At 37.3% G+C, this 23,413-nt stretch overlaps 1 protein-coding gene across 3 annotated transcripts; it reads right to left on the reverse strand.

The window, feature by feature from the left end:
• Nucleotides 1–470: 470 nt before the first annotated feature.
• On the reverse strand, nucleotides 471–22,795 carry cfap418 (cilia and flagella associated protein 418). Of its 3 annotated transcripts, none has more exons than XM_060824429.1 (6): nucleotides 22,693–22,795; nucleotides 18,776–18,878; nucleotides 14,716–14,783; nucleotides 9,827–9,892; nucleotides 8,127–8,222; nucleotides 471–1,544 (listed from the first exon to the last, which is right to left on the reverse strand). In XM_060824429.1, exons 1-6 carry the CDS (start codon nucleotides 22,767–22,769, stop codon nucleotides 1,391–1,393), a joined length of 564 nt encoding a protein of 187 aa, XP_060680412.1. In that variant the 5' UTR covers nucleotides 22,770–22,795; the 3' UTR covers nucleotides 471–1,390. The 3 variants fall into 3 exon arrangements, with proteins under 3 accessions (XP_060680412.1, XP_060680411.1, XP_060680413.1); XM_060824428.1 differs by having other exon boundaries at nucleotides 22,682–22,795; XM_060824430.1 differs by lacking the exon at nucleotides 8,127–8,222 and having other exon boundaries at nucleotides 22,682–22,795.
• Nucleotides 22,796–23,413: the final 618 nt, after the last annotated feature.

The following is a 23,413-nucleotide window of genomic DNA, read 5'->3' on the forward strand; positions in this document are numbered from 1 at the left end:
CAAAATAAGTTTTGGGTTTTATATTTTCCTATAAGTTCATCAAAACATTAGATTTGATTTGCTAAAATAATCTCCCAGAAGTCAAGATATGTTGAATGTGGCAAAATAAAATTAAGATTCGGTGTAGTTTGCTCTAGGAATCATTCATACCTTGGCAACAAATGGAAAAGACAGCAAAATGTGAGAATAGATCAAAAATATCTAGTGGATTCTGAAGATCAAATGCAATTTCATCTGGGCCACTGAAGTCAAAGTATATAGTGTATTAGCATTTCAGCAAGCTTAAAACTTTCACTATGTATAGCTCTTTAAAACAAGTTAGAATTTCCAACCCCTAACAGTGAAGTTGAAACAATTACTTATAAATGTTCAAGTCAAGCCACAACAATTACGTGCCAATATTCCAAAACTTTATTTACATTTTTGACCAAATACTTGTCACAGCAGCAAAACCTTCTAAAAAGCGTAACGATCATTGTGTAATTGGCCTTGGTTTATCCAGTGTATAGCTTTTTCATTTTAGAAATTCCAGTATTGATAATTTAATAAATTCAGGAGATTTCTTCCTGGTTTAAAGGTATTGTGACTTCCAAGATTGCTTTAAAAGTTGTTTCTGTTCCATCTTAGGGACATTTGCCATGTCCAAGGCTTGAGTTTGAATGTTATGCATACATATTTAGATTTGTGCTACAAATTCCATGCTGCTGGACTCTGAGCATTTTGCCAGCTGTAATGAATGCTATTCACTTTGAGAAATGCAGCCAAGTGCATTCTTCAATCCATTAGAGAGTGATCTTCACATCATTTAAAACTTGTCATGACAAAAAAGCATTGCAGTAAACACAAGGGATCAACACAAGGACCTCTTCCAGTGCAACTGTTTTTTAAACCCAAGTAATTATGATCTCGTCATCTACGCAACACCATTTTCCATTTACCTAATAACTCCTTGTGCATAGTCAAAATCATTTGATTAGATAACATTGAAAATAACTCCTAGTGTCTAAAACTCTAGTGGCAGTGGGAAAGCTAGGTTGATCTAAATCTTAAGTATACTTTTCATGTGGATTTTTGTGTCAAACTTGGGTCAGTTTGGTCTTGCCTGCACAATATGCTTTGCAAGGTAATCTGCAAGGTAAAGTCTATTGTCAGTTATATTTTCCACAATATAAGAAAAACTGAATTCTATTTAGTGACATACATTTATTAAACCACATTATTGAATTAGAACAACATTAAAGAATGTTTTAACCAAGAAGTATAGAAAAATAAATTAAATTGTTGCAGCTCACCTTGTATTTAAAAAATAAATCTACAATATTATATCAGGTTATACAGTGGACCAATCATCTAATGGTGACTGGAAGAGACAAGTGTGCTTTGAAAGTTTTCAATGTTTTCCACACACCCATCGAAGTTCCTGTTCTTCCCTGAGGTCTGTCAGGTCCTGGATTGACCTCCAGCTGCACTGACAGGCATATGCTCGTGTACCTTTCCTACTCAATGTCTTCACTTTCAACTTGTTTAAGTCGGGCATGTTGTTTCTGTTGGTGAAAGCAAAAAAAATGTAGGTGTATACCAATTTGAATGTGGCCTAACATTACATTTATTATTTGTAAGTAAAACTAGTGGAACAATTTGTACTGAATTTATTTACATAAGTGGTTCTATTTCCTCCCATATTTCCTTCTCTAAATCTAACATAATTCTTTATCCCCCTCTCTCATGAGCTTAAATTCATCTATATCATCACTCCAAGTATTCCCAGAAATACAGAGTTCCACATTCACACCAGTTTGTGTGTAATGGTTTTCTCGATGACTATCATACCTTGAGAACCTCCAATTATACTTATCCCCACAAGCAGAAATATTGTTTCTGTATTAGCTCCACCAAAAACCCTTCAAAGATCTCCACTGGGTCACTCATCATCCTTTTTGTTTGACAAGAGAGGCCCAGCCTGTGAATTCAGCATCTTTATATAATGTTTACAATATTACAATCAGAAAGCACACAATACTTTAACCCAAGTTCCATTCAGGTTTAGGATAGTCTTCCCTACTCATTCCTTCAGAAGTAAAGCCTAAAATTCAATTTGCCCCTTTTGACAAGGGGTTTGTTAATCTGTGACAATGTTTCATAACTTATGTATCTGTGTTCTGTACAATAGTCATACAGTATGGAAACAGACCCTTTGGTGCAACTAGTCCATGCTAACCATGTTCCCAAACTAAACTAGTCCCATTTCCCAGTGTTACTGTATTTAGACTTGCACCTACCAAATAATAAGTGATTTTCTATTCCTGCTAAAATATATTCCCTCTCCTTTGACTATATTGAATATTATTTGCTCATTCTTCAAGTTAATTGAATGTTTTCCAACAATATGATGCAGTCTTCCTCAAAACTGATTATCCCACCCTGAAATTTGGTGCTATATGCAAACTGATAAGTTGCTTAAATGTCTAAATTGGTTTGCAAAATTTAACTCACCAATGTTAATTATGAACAGCAACAGTTCCAGTACTGAACCTTGTGGGACCCACTTGGCACCTTCTGGCACCAGTCTTTACTCCCACCTTCTGCTTTCTATTTTGAAGCCAGCTAGCAATCCATTCTGTCACCTGTTCCTTAATTCCATATTGTCTAACCTAATTCATTAGCATCTAACTGAAAGTCTTTTAAAATTACATTGACAGTATTACCTGTGTCTGCTCTATTACCCATTTTCTGTGCAAATTATATATTTTTAAAAAATCAATAATGTTGATGGAAGAAAATCTTCATTTTTGAAATCCATGTTCACTATTCACTATTATACTCTTATCTGTAGAGGTTCTTTGATTATCTCTTTTAGTAGAAATTCTAGTTTTTTTTTCTTCATAACTTACCTTAAGCTGCCTAGCCTACAAATTACATGTCTATGTTCTGTTCCTTTTCTAAAATATATGATTGCAATAGCTTTCTGATAGTCCTCTGATAAACCTTTTACCAACAAGGATTAATAACTGCGGCCTAGGCAAATACTGAAGCAAAGTAATTATTTAAGATTTCTGCCATCTCTAGCATTGTGGTGGCTGTTCCCTAATACTATATTCCTAACGTATTCTAGTCTTCCTTATTGATTTTTCTTAGAATCTTTTATCGTTTTGTTTCAATATTATAACTTCACAGTTCCTCTTTGTCTTGCTGTGTTTGTGACTTACCTCTTAATCTCTTAATATTTGCTGTCATCATAAGTCTTCTCCTGTCGATATACTTACTGCCTACATTTTTCCTAATGCTCAATCTTTCCCTTATGTTGTTATTCATCCATAGTGTCCTATTTATGTTCATTTGTTCTTTCTTTTATGAATATATTTTTCCTGCACTTTACTGGACACTGTACTAAATGTTTATCATTGTTGGATGTGTTGTTCTTGTCCAATCATGTTATTTTCTCAAGTTCTATTCTCATGTTTCTGAGGAGTTCATTCTTTTAATAGCAACTTCCTTTCTGCTTTCCTACAATCACTAACACTGAAGATCAAACTTGGGTGAAACATCAAATCAGCCACTGCATTCACGTGAAAAGCCTGTCGGTTAGATCTTCCTGGTACATTTTGCACAATTATTCTATGAAAGGGAAACCATGTTTGACAAATCTGAACATAACATTGGAAGGAGTATTGTATTTGAATTATCAGATGGCATTTAATTACACAAGTACAAAAACTGGCTGTTACACAAGATCTCAACTGATTGGGGATAATCTATTAGAATTGACTAAGGATTGATTAACAGACACATATCAAGAGAATAAGGATGGACATGTCTTTTTTTGAGATGGCAGGATGTAACTACTATGCTGCAAGGAGCAGTGCTTGGACATCAGCTAGTTGCAATCTATATCGCGGAACTAAGGGTATTCAGAACCTTGAGCCTGTTCACCATTCAATGAGATCATGGCTGATCTGTAGCCTAGCTCCATAAACCTGCCTTTTGCCTATATCCCTTAATATCTTTGCTTAACAAAAGGTTTTCTATTTCAGATTTAAAATTAACAACTAATCCAGACTCCAGTGACCATTGTAGAAGAGAGTTCCAAACATCTACCACCCTTTGTGTATACAAGTGCTTCCTAACATCTCTCCTGAACAGTTTGGCCTTACTTCTCAAACCATGGCCCCTAGTAAGTTCCAGAATCCCCAACCACTGGAAATAGTTTATCTTTATCTACCACATCATTTCCTGACTTCAATTAGATCACCTTTTAACCTTAAATCTAAAGAAAGCAAGACTAATTTGTATAATCTCTCTCACAACTTAATCACTGAAGTCCCGATATCATTCTTGTAAACATAAGGGAATAGAGTATTATTAAATGCTCCAATAGATGAGCAAAAGCTCAAAGAGTTAGGTTTTGAGAATTGTCTTAAAGGAACTGCAGAAGCAGAAAGGTTTCTTTCATGCGGGACTTTGAATTTATGACCTTGGAAGCTGAAGACACAGCAGTGTGAAACTCTAACTGCTGGATATTTCTTCTTGAACTTTCTGCAGTTTTTGACATGATCAAGACCATGTCACACAGTGTAAAAAATTCAAAATATATGACTGACATGAAATGTGAAAGCATTGTGAATAGGTAAGAAGGAGTGCAGAGAAGTGTAATGTGATTCATTTTGGTAAGAAGAACTTGGACAGACAATACAAAACAAAGGCAGCAATTCTAAAGAAGATACAGGAACAGAGTAACCTGGATCATTGTGTGTACAAAAGTGAAAGGGCAGGTTCAAAAAGTAGTTAACAAAGTATACAGCATGCTATGTTTTAGTAATGAGGACACTGAGTACAAAATCAAGGAGATTATGTTACACCTGTACAGAAAACTAGTTGGGTCTCAGCTGGAATAACGTCTCCAGTTCTGGAGCCATACTTTAGAAAAGATGTGAAGGCTTTAGAGAGCATGCAGGCCAAGGTTCATGAAAATGATTTCAGGGATGATGAACTTGACAGGAGATTCATTAGAGGCATTCAAAATCATAAGGGGTTTAGTCAGAGACAAAAACTGCACCATTGTGGAAAGATCAAGGAGGCAAAGATTTAAGGTAATTGGCTAAGCAAAGGAATGGAGACAAGTTCAATCATGGCATTCAAAAAGGAATTGGATTATGATGTTAAAAAAAGCAGGGTTAAGGGAAGAAGGCTGGGGAATGACATTAGGTAAACTGCTCCTTAAAAAGAATCAGTGCAGATATAACAGGCTGAGTGGCCTTGCTTCCGTGCTGTAACCATTCTGTGATTATGTTTGAATGCATCATTTTCCAACTCTATCTCCTCAACTCTACATGTAACTAACTTAGGCTCCTCCTCATTGTCACATATAACACCCAGCTCCTTGCTCCCCTGTGTTGACATGCTACCTCCTGACAATGTTGGATGATTTCCTTCTTCCCCCTGCCTCACAAATTGTTAAATAGTTTATTCCAGTAGTAAGCTTAGAAAACCATGGTGTAAACAGCACTGCATAAAGCTGTTTACAACCTTCAAATTTAGCCCTGCCAGCAACTTAATATGCATACAGCATTTAATTTTTATTTGCTGAGGTACTGGCCATACTTTTCCAATCTTCTTTAAATACAAGGAGATAGCAGAGGAATTGCAAATGCAAAGTGTTGTTCCAAAAAGAATGCAAGTCTAAAATCAGGAACTGCGGGCCAGTAACTTCAACCACAGTTAATGGTGGAAAAGGGTTGATGAGAGTAATGTAGTGTAGATATGCTTTCAATAGGTGTTTGACAATATGCTTTCAACAAAAAGCAAAGTACTGCAATGTTTAAAAACTGAAATAAAAACATAAGCTGAAATGTTAAACCTTTTCTCACAGAAAGATGCTGCCTGATCTGCTGAGTATTTCCTACATTTTCTATTTTTATGTCACACAATCAACATGCCAGCAATATTGAAGCCTATGAAACAAAATAGGAAGTAGCAGCATGGGTGTAAAGTTAGCCAAGTGACAGAAAACAGTGAGTAGTGGTGAACAGTTGTTTATAAGATTGAACTAAAGCATATGACAAATTTCCCCAGGAGTCGATAATACTTATTCAAAAATAATGACTTAGACTCAAGTGTGAAGGATGCAATTTCAAAAAATTGCAAATGACATAGTTTAGACGCATTGTGAATTGTGAGGAGCGAAGTGATCAGCTTCAAGAGGGCATAACCAAGCTGGTGGAGTGAGTAGACAGATGGCAGATAAAATTTAAAGAGAAGAGTAAGACATTTGAGTAGGAACAGTGAAGGGAAACAATAAATAATGAAATGCACAATAAAGGATATGTTAGAGATTGGTTGTATTTGTGCAAAAATTGCTGAAGGTGGCAGGGTAGGTCAACAAAATGGTTAAAAAGACATATAGTGTCCTACACTTTATAATTAGAAGCAAAGATCACAAAACAATATATAATGAGGAACATTTAGGGAATACAGATTCTGGTTTTGCCTCACTGAAGCATTGTGTCCAATTCTGGGCATTACTCTTTAAGAGGGATTAGACAGCATTGGGGAAACTACAAAAAAAAGGTTTATGGTAATAGTTTCAGGGATGGGACAAATTGGATTAATTGGTGTTATTCTCCTTACAATAAAGAAGGTTGAGAGCAGGCCTGATTGACAGAACTGATCAAAAGCATATGGGATCTAGACAGAGTAGACAGCAGGAAACTGTTCTTATTGACAAAAAGGCCGAGCATGAGATGACACTGATTTAAACTGTATGGCAGACTAACCAGTGGGTACATGAGAAAAAATGTTTATAGCTCAACACAGGGTTAAGATCTGAAATGCACTGCCTGACTATGTGGCAGAGGCATATATTTTTAATAAAGGAAATGGATAAACATCTGAAGAGAGAAAGTTGAATGGCTACAGGGATAGGGAGAGGTCCTTGTAAAGGGCTGATATTGACCCAATAACTTTCTCCAGTACTGTAATTAACGCTATGAATCTATTTTTATTTTATTTATTTTGCATTTACAAAATCTGTCCAAAGTAGAGACAAGTCACAGTAATATGCCTGAGATTGCCAATGTTTGTTTGTTCTTGACGCGTTGATAAACTTTATTATAAAGCAAAAAAAAATTGAAACAACAGTTTTGAACAGTACAAAATGTTTATCAGCTTATTTTACTAATTTAGATTTCTGAAATTGAAAACAAGGAACCCTAAATAGTGAACATGAAATTCTAAGTCATAATTTTAAAAATAATTTGCATGATAAATATGAGCTGGTAACACTATAGCGAGGGAAACGGTATCAGAAATTTGTCTGAACAGGACAAGCAACTTAATTTCCTTTAAGCTGCTGCATCAAAGAATGAAGCACAATGATCTAACCTGGACATGAGGAAATGCATAGATGACAATCTAATATAATGCAGCTAGATGTGGAGTTAGGAAAAAGTTTTGGTTCATTTTATATTTTAAAATTTGCACAATTAAATAAATACAAACAAATTATACCAATTCTCTTGCAGTCCCTTAATTAAATAGATTGATTAACTGGGGATTGAACCAGAAAAGTATATGTAACATTGAAAGGGTGAATTCAATGTCAAATCAAGTATAACGAGAAATGCAGAGGAAAAGAAAGAATGTTAAGATGGAAAGAAAAGGGAGAGAGTTTTACATTCTCCAATACTGAAACCCTGTAGGAATGAAACTTCATACTTATAGATAGTGAATTTGTAGCCCGAAGGGGGTTGACTAGCAGAAGTTAAAAACTTACTGCAATGTTAACTGGGCACTTGGACTGGAATGTACTGCACTTAACGTTCTGTGGCAATTTAGTCTGTATAAACCATGCAACTTCAGCAATTCATTTAAACCATAAGCTGGATAGAAAATTACTGCTTTCACAAAGCTAATGATGGCAAATTAGATGGTAAGTATTGGATTTCAGTTCAGTGAAAACCTGTCACTTGCCTATAGCATTTTTACATATGTAAGAATCCCACCACTAATTTTGCAGCAACATTCGGGACTATATGAATGATAACTGAAAACCCAAAATGTTTGGAACATTTTAAATTTTCCAGTTTCATACTGGAACTGTCAGATATATATCTGTACAAAGTCACGCATACCTGAAAAAAAAGTAGTCACATGACTTGTTCCATTCATAATCATCAAGTGCAATTACTCTAAAGTCACAGGTAGTACAGCGGAGTTGGTCACACGTTCTGTTTATTAAAAAACAAATATTTTGACATCGCAAAGTATATTGTTCACAAACTAAATTATACAACCACATTAAAACAGTGGAATTGGCAAAGCAAGCTATCATTCTGACAACATGTATATTGACATTATTAAAACTTACTTTTCACAAAACAAAATCAATACAATTATTTCTTAGACTCTGTGGGGCTCAACTATTGTTTTACATTTGTGAAGGACTGCCTTCAATGTTGACTTGCTCACCAATTTTCACTGTTTCCTTAAGGGGATATAGCTAAGTTTCAACTCTTCTCAGTATCGCTCAGATTTAGGTCCAATAATGAGGAACCAGCAGCACTAAGTTTCATTCTTCAAATGTGGAAGATGAGAACAACCATATTCTCCATGTTAAAACAGGGGCTAACATGAGTAAGGACATTAAACATCCCTCCATCACTAACACTAACCAGGTCACACATGGAGGTCTGGGGAAAAAAGGGAAATCAGAAGGTCCCATTGAAAATGATAGTGAAGAATGTTCTAAATGTGTGATCCGAGTAGTATTAGAAGGGGATGGTGGGAAGCTGATCTTTAGCACTAGCAAGGTTCAGTATGATTGTGGCAGTGCAGGACTCCTGCAAACAACTTACTTCAACTTCAGTGAGGGAGTGTTGCATTGTTGAAGGTACTATTCTATGGATGATATTCCCACATGCTAGTGGTCGAAGATGAAGTGAAAAAGTCTATGGCCCTCAACATTAAAGCTATTATTTAAATATATGTCTTTATTAATATAGGATGGTGAATCTTCTTATCACAACTGGAGAGTCAAATGGTAATGCACTAACTTCTGAATTTATGCCAGAGTGATCATTGTGATATTACAGGAACAGAGCTATCTGTTTAAGAGGCAGCATAGCTGAATTGCATTTCAAATAGGCTTGCTCTAGACATGTGTTCTCACTTTGAATTTACTCATTCCTGGCAAAAATGAATATTCCAGCTTTATCAAATATATTAGGGCACTAAAAAGTAATATTAGGTTTTATATGAAGAAATTTTCTATAAGGTACTGTAGCAGCAAATTGTAGTAGAGGTAATAAACAATTGATATGAGGAAGAATTTCAACTGAGATGAGGAATTCCTTCAACCAGACAGTAGTGAATCTTTGGAACTCACTGCCGCAAAAGGCTGGGGAGAACAAGTCACTGAGTGACTTTAATACAGAGATAGATGAGATTCTTGATTAGTAAGGGGATCAAGGAATCAAGGGCAACAGGGAGAAGGCAGGAGAATGGAGTTAAGATATATATCAAATAGCTGAATGGCAGAGAAGACTCGGTGGGCCATATGGCCGAATTCTGCTCCTATACCTCATGCAACAGTTTCAGTATCATGGTAAATAGATGGATGTGATTGGGACTCGAGGAAATGCATAGGTGACAGTGTGGTCACTATTGGTGTTTCATTGGTTGTAGATGTAGATACTACAAAAACACAATATTTCAATATTTTAAAAATGATATACAAACAAGTGCATACATCCATTTGCTTTTGCTCCCCAAAATTTTGTCTGACATGGACTACAATTAGGGATGAATGAAATAAATCTGAAAATAAAAATACCTCCGAGAAGTATTTGTCCCCAATCCTAGAGGTGCAGAACTGCCGCCAAGATAAACTGGACAACACCTGAAAACAAAGTATTCAAGATAGTTCTCTTTGGATGATGTATGCAGCTCAATATATCTAAAATGATCCCTCTGCAGAGTTCACACTTCTAGTACGTTGACAAACCACTCCAACCCTATCTTTACTGCTCATTAGCCACATCAAAAAAAAACAAACACAGACAGGACAGAGAAGGGATAATAGAAGGAATGTTTTTAAAAATCTGGCACATATTATCTGATATGAAGCGGTAAGCTTGGATAGCACAAGCAAACCAAGTAGCAGATGAAAACCCCAGCAAGGCCAGAGATATGGAAGTCTTGCCAATCTTAAGGTAAGTCTTCCTTTAAATTGTTTATGTCATTCTGCAGACCAACAGGCTGACTGGCTGTTGAGAAGAAGCAACGTAGCAAAAGGCAACTACAGCAAAGGACCCATGGGATAGATTAGTTAGTGAGGTGGACTTTTCAGGCTGTCAAAGGAGGAGGCAGACAGTTGTGGAGCCCTCCCTCTAGACTAGGGTGGCAGAAACTGTGGGCCACAACTAGTAATGGTTGGACCAAAGGCTTCCTCATGAGGTCTGAATGGATCCCTCCTATTGTTCCTGGTCCTGGCTAATATGAGTTAATCTTTAGTATTTTAAATATTTTCTAACAACATTGGTATAAGTTTATGTTATGGCTCTGATGATGCTTTTGAATGTTAATTAAATCTCAACCTGCTCTTTATAGGAGACTTGCTGACAGTCATGAACATGACTGGATAAAATTAGTGTAAGTAAAGCATCCAATAATGAGGAAATTAATAGAATTAGAGTGAAAATTCCATCTGAGGGTGTTAAAAGTAGTAGGGGAGCACATTGTAGATACTCTAACTATAATCTTTTAGAGTTCCCCATACAGCAGTTGTCCTGCTTAAACATGTCATTCGCCTGATCAAGGACTTATGCCCGAAATGTTGATTCTCCTGCTCCTCGGATGGTGCCTGACCTGCTGTGCTTTTCCAGCACCACATTCTCGACTCTGATCTCCAGCATCTGCAGTCCTCACTTTCTCCCATTCCCTTTTTAAGAAGGGTAAAGAAGAAAACCAGGGAATTACAGATCAGTTAGCCTAACATAAAACAAAGTACTGCAGATGCTGAAGATCTGAAACAAAAAAACAAAAACATTGTTGGCAAAAGTCAGCAGGTCTGGCAGCATCTGTGGTGGGAAAGCAGACTTAATGTTTTGAGTCCAGTGACTCTTCATCAGAACCATCTATGGTAGCAGGGAAACTGTTATAAGTCTATAATCGAGGTTGGGGTAACAGAACACCTTGAACATTTTCAGTTAATCATGAGAGGTCATCATGGATTCGTGACAGGTAAATCATGCCTGACAAACCTCAATGAATTTTTTGAAGCAGTGGACAAGGGAATGACAATGAGTGTTGTCTATGTTGATTTCCAAAAGGCTTTCATTTGATAAAGTCTCACATAAGAGACTGTTAACTGAGATAGAATCCCAAGAATTGACAGCAGATTAATTACATGGCTGGGAAATTGGTTGAATGGTTGGTGAAAGAAAATATCTGGCTGGATTCGACCAGTGGTGTCCCACAAGGATCTGTGCCAGGTCCTCAAATAATCACATTATTTATTAATGATTTGGATAATGGTGTAGAAAGTCATATATACAAGGTTGCAGACAGTGTAGATGATGGCATTAAATTACAGAGGGATATTGATTGACAAGATGAATGGATAAAACTATGGCAAATGGAATTCAATGTAAGCAAGTGTGAAGTTACCAATTTTGAACCAAAAAAGAAAAGATCAGGTTACTTTCCAGATGACATGAAATTAAATGCAATGGATGTCCAAAGATACTTGGTACAAGTGCATAGATTTTTAAAATGCCAGGAACAGGTGTAGAAAATAATTAAAGAAGTTAATGGAATGCTGGCCTTTATATCTGGAAGACTGGGATATAAAGATGCAGTTTGCTGCAGTTATACAAAACCCTGCTTAGACCCCACTTAGAACAAAGAGAGCAGATCTAGGCAGTCCACCTTAGGAATGACATATCAGCTTTACAGGAAGTACAACATAGGTTTACAAGAATGATGCTTAAAAATGTGTTGCTGGAAAAGTGCAGCAGGTCAGGCAGCATCAAAGGAACAGGAGAATCGACGTTTCGGGCATAAGCCCTTCTACAACAGTTGTCCCGCTTAAACATGTCATTCACCTGATGAAGAGCTTATGCCTGAAATGTTGATTCTCCTGTTCCTTTGATGCTGCCTGACCTGCTGTGCTTTTCCAGCAACACATTTTTAAGATCTGATCTCCAGCATCTGCAGTCCTCACTTTCTCCTTGTTGATTTTTATAAGAATGATATCTGGATTTCAGGTGTTAAGTTATGAGGGATTATATAAATTAGGCTGCTTTCTCTAGAATTTACACATACAAAGAATAAGGGGCTCATTATTAAAATTGTCAATACTGTTCAGTATTCTTAGAAATAGCTGATGATATGATTGATCTAAATTATAACCCATATGTTTTACTAAAATGTGAACCATGATGATCAATGATTTTAGCATCAAATTTTCCATTAGTATCCTCCTGTAATGAAGATGGTTGACGTCCAGATATAGCACATCTGCACAAAATACCTTGGTCTTAAGCTATTTCAATTCAAGAATCCTTGAGTTGGGAATATGAATTAGAAATAGTCTGATATATAAAGGATGGGAAAAATTTTGCACAACTTTCTCAACACTTCCTTAGAGAAAGCACAAGTACAAAAAGGGAAGATTGGGACTGTCAGTCAGGAGGATAGGGTGAACTAGGTGGAAATAGAATTTGTCTCTCAGGCTTTGATCCGATTGAACAGGTATAAGCAGGAACAACATCTAGGTGATGTTATAGAGATCTGCATCATAGAAAAAGGTCTTTTGGTCCAATGGCCTGCACCAATCAAAAACACCCACTTAGTTATTCTAAACCTATTTTCCACCACTTAGCTTGTAGACTTGTATGCTTTGGCATCACAAGTGCAGATCTAAATACTTCTTAAATGTCATGAGAATTTCTGCCTCTACCACCCTTACAGGCATTGTTCCAGATTCCCACCACCCTTTGGGTGAAAATTTTAATCTTCAACTATTTTCTAAACTTCCTATCTCTTACTTTAAATCTATGCCTCCTGTCACTGGCTCCCCATCAAGAGGAAAACTTTTTTCCTCTCTACCATATCTATGCCCCTCATAATTTTATACATCTCAATCTTGTCTCTCATCAGTCTCCTCTGCTCTAAGCAAAATTACCCCAGTCTATTCAATCTCTCTTGAAATGTCAAACTCTCTAGCGATTCATTTCAGGTCTATCAATATTGGGAAGGAGAGAGGGGATGTCCCTGCTGAGGGGATGACATGGTAGTTCAGTGATTAGCACTGCTGCCTCACAGCATCAGGGATCTGGCTTTGATTCCAGCCTTGGACAACTGTCTACGTGGTGTCTGCACAGTTTCCTTCAGGTGGTCTGGTTTCTTCCAAAAGTCCAAAGACTTGGATTTCCCGTAGTGTCAGGGATGTGCAGGCTAGGTGGGTTAGCCATGGGAAATGCAGGGCTAGAGTTATATGGGTAGGGGGTTGGGTCTGGGTGGGATGCTGTTCAGAGGGTTGCTGTGGATCCGATAGGCCAAATAGCCTGCCTCCACACTGTAGGGATTTTATGAATATCAGGAGTTAAAATTTTTAAAAAAGCTCTAAGACAGTAAAACGTAGAAAACAGGAGTAGGCTTTTGAAGCCTGCTCCGTCATTCAATATGATCATTGATGATAATTGCTAGGTGATCATCAATGTCACATGCAAATTGTCTCAACAACAAAAATGAATGAATGAGTAATGCAAGGCAGGTTCCATATAGTGTGACACTGAGAATGAACTGGGGCTTTGAACAGTCTGCACTTAAACTCAGTTGAAACCATGGTTCTAGTGAAAATGATAACAGAATTGTAAGAATGACTTTATACTCATAACTGAGTGTGGATGGCTCAGCCAGAGGTAAATGTAAAACATGCAATTTATAGATTGAAAAAATGATAAAGACAGGATTCAGGTTACAGAACATGATCAGGAAACTCCAGCTGAATGAAAGTCGATATATAAAGTGAAATAGTTACAGCAGCAGTAACAAATGAGAAACATGTTAATGTTGGTTTGAAAAGCTGGGTCAGGAATCAACTTCAGATGAATTCTCTGTTCGCATTATTTTTAAACAGAAATAGCACAATTGGCCATGAGGTGAGCTCAACACTGAGATATGCAGGGGAGAAGAAAACAATAAATAATTTGTAGTTTTGGCGATGGTTTATTGTAGTGAGCAGTAAATTCATCAGAATCCTTTAATTACACTCTTTAAAAAAATTCCTCAGGAATACATGACTGGACAATTACTTTTATGGAGGTAAACAGGTGGTAGCTTTGCCCATTGGGTGTTCACAACGAAAATTTGAATGTGCGCTTGCTGTGACTTTTCTACCCATTAATTTTATGATTGGAGAAATTGTTGGTAAAATGTTACCAAAATTCTAATGTGCTCTATTTGCAGTTTATTTGCATAGAGTTGTTCATAAGATGTAATTTTAGCAGATTAGTAAACAGATAAATGAGAAAAAGGCAAAATATTAAAGAAAACAAAACAGGTTCAAAATAGATGGAGTGCTTTATAGTATCATTTGTACAACTTAAAATCGTGATTAAAACTAAATATGCAAAATTTCATACCAATATGAATTCAGTTATAACCAAAGGTAGTGAGTAACTTTCAAAATTATATTTTAAAAAATCATCAACTTACTTTTTACCCCTGGTCTGAGAAAAGGCTCCGTTACCTGTACAATTTGTTATTGTTCCTGGCCTTGACTTCTGTAACAAATGAGCAGCATTTTAAATAACAAGAACAATTTTGAGAAACACAGTATTGTTCATTTCAATTTTTAATGCAGCATCCTGATTATTTAAATGTATAGATTCAAATCTAGAACATATGTAAACTAGCATGACCTGAATGCACGATGATGTTTTCAGAACAAGAATGTCTAAGCAGCTGAAGTTTTGATATTGCAATGCATGTGGAGAATGAAAACGTAGATTGTGCATTTAATTATTATTCCTATAGTAATAGCACATTTAATATATTTTTCTTACAACTGTGTGTTGCATGGAGCAAAACAAAAGTGCTCAACAATAAAAATGGGATAAATTTTCAGTTTATAGAAATGTTTCTGCACTTTCATCTCACTTTAGTGCTGTCAAAGAGCACAGATGAGTGTAGTGGCCATCATTAAGAAGGAAGTGCTACAGAGGCTGCAAAGTCTAAAGGTGGATAAATCATCCAAACCAGATGGACGACAAACTAGAGTTCCTTAGGAGATAGGTGAGGAGATTGTGAAGGCATTGGTAATCTTTCAGGAATCCATGGAGTCAGGGAGGGTTCCAAAGGACTGGAAAATGGCTAATGTAAAACCTACATTTAAGAAGGAAGGGAGGCAGAAGATAGGAAACTATAGACCAGTTAGCCTGATCTCTTTTGTTGGTAAGGTTTTAGAGTCCATTATTAGAGTCAGTACAGCTTCATCAACGGAGGTCACACCTGACAAATCTGTTAGAATTCTTTGAAGAGGTAACATGCAAATTAGACAAAGGAGAGCCAGTGCATGTGATCTATTTGGATTTCCAGAGGCCTATGACAAGGTGCTGCACATGAGGCTGCTAACTAAGAGCCCATGATGTTGGGGATAAGGTACTGATATGGATGGAAAATTAGCTGATTGGCATAAGGCAGAGAGTGACGATAAAGGAGTCATTTTCAAGATGGCAGTTAGTGACTAGTAGAGTTCTACAGCGGTCATTGTTGGGATCATAACTATTCACGTTATATCTTAATGATCTGGATGAAGGATCGGAGAGTATCGTTGCTTAGTTTGCACATGACACAAAAAAAGGTGAAGGGACAAGTAATGTTGACGGACACGCTGGGAGAGTGGACAAAGAAGTGGCAGATGGAATACAATATGGAGAAGTGTGAGGTTGTGCACTTTGGTAGGAAGAATAGAGATGTAGACTAATTTCTAATCAGGGAAAGGTTTCAGGTTGGGATGTTAGGAGCCCTAGTTAAGGATTCTCTTAAGGTTAACATGCAGGTTCAGTTGGCAGTTAGAAGGCTAGTGCAAGGTTAGCATTCATTTCAAGAGTACTAGAATACAAAAGTTGAGATATACTGGTGAGGCTGTATAAGACACTGGTCAGACCACCTTTGGAATATTGAGAGCAATTTTGGGCCCCATATCTAAGCATGGACATTCTAATGTTGGAGATTTTCAGAAGAGATTTACAAGAATGATCTTGGGGATGAAGAGCTCATATGAGGGACAGTTGAAGACTCTGGATCTGTACTTGATGGAGTTTGAAAAGATGAGTTGGGGTTGGCGGAGGAGGAAGGGCAGATTTCATTGAAACTTACAGAATACTGAGAAACCTGGATACAGTGGATGTAGAAAAGTTATTTCCACTAGTAGGAGAGACTTGGACCTCAGAGTGATGACCTTTTAGAACGGAGATGAGGAAAAATTTCTTCAGACAATGGGAGATGAATCTGTAGACCTTTTTGCTGCACAAGGCTGTGGAGGCCAAGTTCTTTGGTGTATTTAAGATAGAGATAGATAGTGATTAGTAAGGAGATCAAGAGTCACAGAAAGAAGCAGGAAAACTGGATTGAGAAACATATCATCTATGATTGAATCATGGTATAGACTTGATGGGATGAATGGCCTAATTATGCTCCTATATCATATGGTCTTATACTTATGGGGCCTACAAAATGCAGTCTGTTCATTTAGGAAAAGGCAATACTCATGAAATGAACTATAGTTAAATATTTGTTTACTGTACAAATATGAATTATCTTAGTTCGCAGAACATAGTACATTACAGTGCAGTACAGGTCCTTCGACCCTCGATGTTGCACCGACCTGTCATACCAATCTGAAGCCCATCTAACCTACACTATTCCATGTACATACATATGCTTGTCCAATGACGACTTAAACGTATTTAAAGTTGGCAAATCTACTACCATTGCAGGCAAAGCATTCCATACCCTTACTACTCTCTGAGTAAAGAAACTACCTCTGACATTTGTCCTATATCTATCACCCCTCAATTTAAAGCTATGCCCCCTCGTGCTCTCCGTCATCATACTTGGAAAAAGGTTCTCCCTGTCCACCCTATCTAACCCTCTGATTATCTTATATGTCTCTATTAAGTCACCTCTCAACCTTCTTCTCTCTAATGAAAACAGCCTCAAGTCCATCAGCCTTTCCTCGTAAGACCTTCCCTCCATACCAGGCAACATCCTAGTAAATCTCCTCTGCACCCTTTCCAAAACTTCCACATCCTCCTTATAATGCGGCCGCACCAGAGTTTTGTACAGCTGCAGCATAACCTCATGGTTCCAAAACTCGATCCCTCTATTAATAAAAGCTAAAACTGTATGCCTTCTTAACAACCCTGTCAATCTGGGTGACAACTTTCAAGGATCTGTGTACATGGACACCGAGATCTCTCTGCTCATCTACACTACCAAGAATCTTACCATTATTCCAGTACTTTGCATTCCAATTACTCCGACCAAAGTGAATCACCTCTCACTTCTCCATTTGACACCTCTCAGCCCAGCTCTGCAGCTTACCTATGTCTCTCTGTAACCTACAACAACCTTCGTCACTATACACAACTCCACCGACCTTAGTGTCGTCGGCAAATTTACTAACCCACCCTTCTACGCCCTCATCGAAGTTGTTTATAAAAATTACAAACAGCAGTGGACCCAACACTGACCCTTGTGGTACACCACTCGTAACTGGACTCCAGGATGAACATTTTCCATCGACCACCACCCTCTGTCTTCTTTCAGCAAGCCAATTACTGATCCAAACTGCTATATTTCCTACAATACCATTCCTCCACATTTTGTACAATACCCTACTGTGGGGAACCTTATTGAACGCCTTGCTGAAATCCATATACACCACATCAACCGGTTTACTCTCATCTACCTGTTTGGTCACTCTCATCTACCTGTTTGATGCTGTCTACCTGTTTCATGCTGTCAATTTCTATTACAACAGGAAGTACTTATAATGTAGAGAATAGAATCAGTCCATATTCCTAACATGTCCGTGTTAGTGTTTTTCGCAGCACAAGACTTATCCTCTCTTCTCCAATTAAATTCTATTGTCAAAATCTTTCATTTCTTGTTCCATCCTGTTTTTACACGCTTCCCCTAGGCGCATCTGAGTTTCCTCTTAAATTTATCATTCGTTTGAAAGTGAGTTGGTGATAATCAGCATATCGATTATTTCAAAGCAAAAGTAGCTTCATACCAATGAAACGCATACAGTTGTGTTGACAATTTATGACACAGATGACTTTGTTTAAAGAAAAACTGCAAGGCCATCAACTTTCCATAAGAAAAAGAGCACCTTTTGTCAAACTTACCCAAAGCATATGAATTAGGTTTTACTTGAGAAGAATTTCTCATGTGCCATTTTGATGTGAAAATACTGAGGACCCACATCCACTAGAAACTGATTTGACACTGCCTAAATTCACTACATTTTTCAGCTTAACAGCCAGTAGGTGAAAACAGTTTTCACTCCTTCTAGTATGAGCTCATCCTTGATAATACATTATCTATCAGTTACAACTGTAAATTGAGGCATGGAAATTTCATTTACACAAGAGATTCTAAAATAATTACTGTATGATATGAATGAGAATAATTCTAATAATGTTTGATGAGCTCATATAAATATGTAACATCTTTTTGGATATTATTTTGAAAGTATGCAACTTACAGAAGAATCAGATAAACTTGGATCATCATGAAAAATGTCATCAATAAGATCACTTAAATCATCTTCCTCTCTGGAAATTTCTTTAGATGGGACTAAAGGTGCACTGAAAAATATAACACAAATATTAAATAAACATATTGTACGGGCATTAGATAAGATTCCACCGTGAGTGTACAAATCCAAATTTTTCATGAGATAAACAGTGGAAAAATTAACTGAAAATGCCTGAAACCTGATACAGGAACCATTAGAAATATACAGGTGAAAACAGATTAAGTTTTAGAAATTAGCTGGATCGACACATCCGTTTTTAACAGGAAATACAGAAGTTACATAGCATAAGTTTGTACCCAAGGAAAAGTTGCAGCTGCTCCATGAAAATATACTATCCTGGTTAATACAATAGTCGAGATCCAGGAGTATTGTGGATGGATTATTTTGTAAATTTGTGTTTGAAGAATTGTGAAGAGAACTGGTTTTTCCTTTTCTAAAAAAAAGGCCAATGAAAGGATAGCAGAATTTTTTTTTAAGAAAACAAGGCATTTCTTAGAATCTATGTGGTTCCAGATAATTGCTGATCTTGATTGCTTGAACTCACTTTAAGGAAAACATTGACTGTTTTTACCACTGTGTTTTATGGCAATTATGTTTGAACAATGTTGTGCAGTGATAGCGTCTTACAGCACTGAAACAGATCATTCAATCCAACTCGTGCATGCCAACCAGATATCCTAAATTAATATAATCTCATTTGCCATCATTTGGCCCATACCCTTCCAAACCTGTCCTATTCATTAACTATGGGCTTTGGATTTTCAGTTGGGGAAGTGTGCTGAAAGAAAATGTTGCCTGTTTTTCAAGCGCTTTTGTGGTGAATCCAGTGTAAAACCTGATTGTTGTCTTGAAGTGAAAGACTTGTTGATGCTGTGTTTCCTGAACAAGATGTCTCTACCACAATCCCAGAGATAATTACCCATGTCAGCGATACTCATCTACATATGCCAGAACAGCAGGTTGACAGCATGGTGGCTCAGTGGGTGGCACTGCTGTCTCACTGCACCAGGGACCTGGGTTCAATTCCAGTCTTGAGCGACTGTGTGGAGTTTGCACATTCTCCATGTCTGCATGGGTTTCCTTCCACAATCCAAAAATGTGCAGGCCAGGTGAATTGGCCATGCTAAATTGCCCATAGTGTTAGGTGCATTAGTTTGGGTAAATGTAGGGAAAGGGGTCTGGGTGGGTTACTCTTTGGAGGCTCGGTGTAAACTTGTTGGGCTAAATAGCCTATTTCCAGGGAGTGTAATCTAATCTAAACATTCCACACCTTGTCCTTTTCATTCCTGCAAGAACTGACAATTATGGTCCAAAAATGTTTTTTCACCCCAAAGCCCTGCAGACAGAAATCTGTTTTGCCTTCTTTTACCCCAGTGTGAATGCACGTGCCTGTGTGTGTTGCATTTTGCAGGTTATTTAGACAGGTAAACGTTAATATTTTCATATTATATATTCTGCATTTAACTAATTCTGTGCTACCTTAGAGTAAGATTTGTTTCAAAATAATAAATTTTATGATTATTAAAGAAACCTGGTTGATAGATTTTTTATTTCAAAGCATACAACTGGGCAAACCAGAAACTGGTAAAAACACAAATTTATGTTGTGAACCATGAAGTAGTAAAATGAGAGAAAAATAGTGCATTCCTCCCTCCTTAGTTGTATCAAAGTTATGAACATATGAAGCCATGAACATGAAGGTGGTGGTTGTCATTTGGTTTTTTCAGCCTGTTCCTCCATTCAATAAGATCATGGCTGATCTAATTGTGGCTTCAACTTCACATTCTTGCATGCTTCCTAATAACCTTCGGCTTCCTTTGGAAGAGATAAAGTAGTGATCCTGATAATAAAGAACAGTAGTAAGAAAGGACGTAACTTAGAGGATCAGGAGATAGAATCAATACAGGTGGAGATTAGAAATAACAAGGATCGTTACATGATGGTGGGAGCAGCTTATATGTTTCCAACAATGGTTATTCCATTGGACAGAACATTAAAAAAAATTGATATAACAAAAGCAATGTAGAAATCGTGGGAATCTTCATCTTCAAATAGATTAGACTATTCAAATTGGCAATGGTAGTTTGGAAGACCATTTTGTACAACACACTAATTATTGTTCCCTAAAATTAGGATCAAATAGGCACAAATTTGACATATAGGGTAATGTAATGAGGCAGAGTTAATCCGAGGAAAAGGTCCTCTGGGGAACAAGTGATTCTGAATTGAATTCCATATTGAGTTTGAAAGCAACAAACTTCAATCAAGAGTCTTAAATTTACACAGTGTCAATTACATTTGTGAGATGAGAGAGCTGGTTAAGGTTACCTGAGTAAACTAACAAAAGGAATGGTGAAAAACATATAGTGGGAAAAATTTATGAAATTTATTCATAATTTTCAATAAAAATATGCTCCTTAAAAACTAATTTAGCTCTTACTGAATTTTATTCACTAGCTAAGTTACAAGTAGTATTAGCTTAAAAGAAGATGCCTATAATTTTACAAAGAGTAACAGAAATTGCCAAAATGAAGGATTTTAGAACCAGTAAAAGGACAACCATAAAATTGACAAAACAAGGAAAAACAACACAAGTAAACTACCCAGGATTTTGAGAACTTCCAACGTAAATAAGTTGCAGAATAGTTGTCAAAATGAACTTTGGCTGGAAATATTATAATAAAAAAAACCTGAAGGATGATCTTGGAAACAATGTTTACTCACTCTTTTAAAAAGTCTTCACAGGTCTGCAGATGCTGTTTGCACTCTCTGGTGATATTGAAACATTTAAGCAACATACACAGTCTTATGTACCAATAACACAACACATTATTCAAGGATTTTATGAAGGTCTAGTATTCATTGTTAAAACGATTAGCAAAATATAATTAAAAAAAAAATATCCCTTAACTCTCTGTTGATGAGTGGGGATTATATTAAAAGAAAATTAAAGATTGTAGATACTAATTAAATTGCTCTGTTCACCTATGTTCTGCTAAAGTTACATTAATTAAAAAATGCTAATTTCTGTTAAAATTAAAAAGTTGGTTTCCAAGACTGATTATTTATAAAGTCTGATTAGGAACAAATGAGCAATTTTAAAGGTCACTGAATGTTTTGATTTAAATGTCGTCTAAATCCAGGGACAGAGAGGCTGATTTGGTTTGCCTTGCCATCCGTGAGTCATAAAAATGTGAGACCAATGTTGGTTAGTTGGTTTCAACCTTTTGATAATTTAAGAATATTCTCTTCAAAAATGAAGTGTTAAAGAAGCCGTGTGACAACATTTGAACAGACAGAGTTGTTGGGGGCATGGCAGATGGAATGTAATGTAGACAAGTGAAGTATTATCCATGTTCCAGGACGAACAGAGATGCAGAGTATTTCTTAAGCAAACAGATGAAAATGCACCATGTTGGTGATAAAGTGAAAACTACAGAAAATACAGAATCATTACAGCAGTTACTATTACATCAAAAATACCTCATCAGCTTCCAAATAAATCTGCTGAACTATATATAACCTGGTGTTGTGTGATTGTTAACCTTGTCCACCAGCTATAAAACAATTTGGAAGGTATGAGGTTTTCGAAGTTGCTACATAAATGCAAGTTCTTTACAGTTTCGTCAAACACGGAGCCCAGAAATAGTAAACTGAAAGGCTCAGAGTTTAGCAGCAACGAGACAAATAGCCGCAGCCTCTGGTCACCAACAGGTTGTGCCTTGTACCAGGAGCAGACATTCTTGCTGGAGCTCTGCTGTGTGATGGTGAAGTGTTGTCACAGCCAGGTTCCCTAACCCCCCCCGGGACACATCACTAAAACGCAGAATAAACAAATTACTGGTATTTAACCTGATTTTCACCTCCATGCCCGCTCCCTCGCGGCTCGGCGCCGGCCGGTCCTGACAGAACCGCAGCTCCACTTCGTCCAGAAGCTCATCCAGATCGTCCGCCATGACAGCAGCGCCGGTTGCCTGGAGCCGGCGCGCGCGCGCACGTAACGACACGCCGTGTCCCGAGAGCGCGCACGCAACCGCGCACGATAGCATCGGCAGCGCGCTTCTAGGGTCAAGGCGAAGCGTACAGGCTGCAGGAGCAAATTACCGCAAACGCTGGAGCAAATAAACTCAACACAAATGTGAAAAGAATTTTAAATATCTGAAATAAGCACAATTAATGTTCAAGCATTTTTAAAAAAATCATTGACACGAACGTGAACATTGCTGGCTGGGCAAATATTTACTGCCCATCCCTAACTGTCCATAGGAGAGTGGTGGTGAGTTGTCTTCTTAAACAGCTGCAGTCTTTAGGTTATCGGGAAATGGCTTAGGGCACTGCCCTGAGGAACTTCTGAAGAGCTGTCCTGGAGCTGAAATGACTGACCTCCAATGTAATCATCTTCCTTTGTGCTCGGTTTAGCACAACCAGTGGAGAGTTTTCTAGTTGATGCCAGTTTTGCTAGGACCTCTTAATGTCACATTTGGTCAATTGCTGCCTTGATGTCAAGGGCAGTCACTTTTCAGGCCCACATTTGGAGTTCCTCACTTTTGTCCATGTTTGAATCAAGACTACAAATGAGATCAA

This window comes from Hemiscyllium ocellatum, chromosome 4 (assembly GCF_020745735.1).
Source record: "Hemiscyllium ocellatum isolate sHemOce1 chromosome 4, sHemOce1.pat.X.cur, whole genome shotgun sequence".
Classification (NCBI taxonomy): domain Eukaryota; kingdom Metazoa; phylum Chordata; class Chondrichthyes; order Orectolobiformes; family Hemiscylliidae; genus Hemiscyllium; species Hemiscyllium ocellatum.

Coding starts and splice junctions, on each gene's coding strand:
- cfap418 (XM_060824428.1), bottom strand. CDS start 22,785: ATGGCGGACGATCTGGATGAGCTTCTGGACGAAGTGGAGCTGCGGTTC. Junction 9,893..14,715: donor TCTCAGACCAGGGGTAAAAA/GTAAGTTGATGA, acceptor CTTTGTTTTCAG/GTGTTGTCCAGTTTATCTTG. Junction 1,545..8,126: donor TGTGACTACTTTTTTTTCAG/GTATGCGTGACT, acceptor TTTCACCAACAG/AAACAACATGCCCGACTTAA.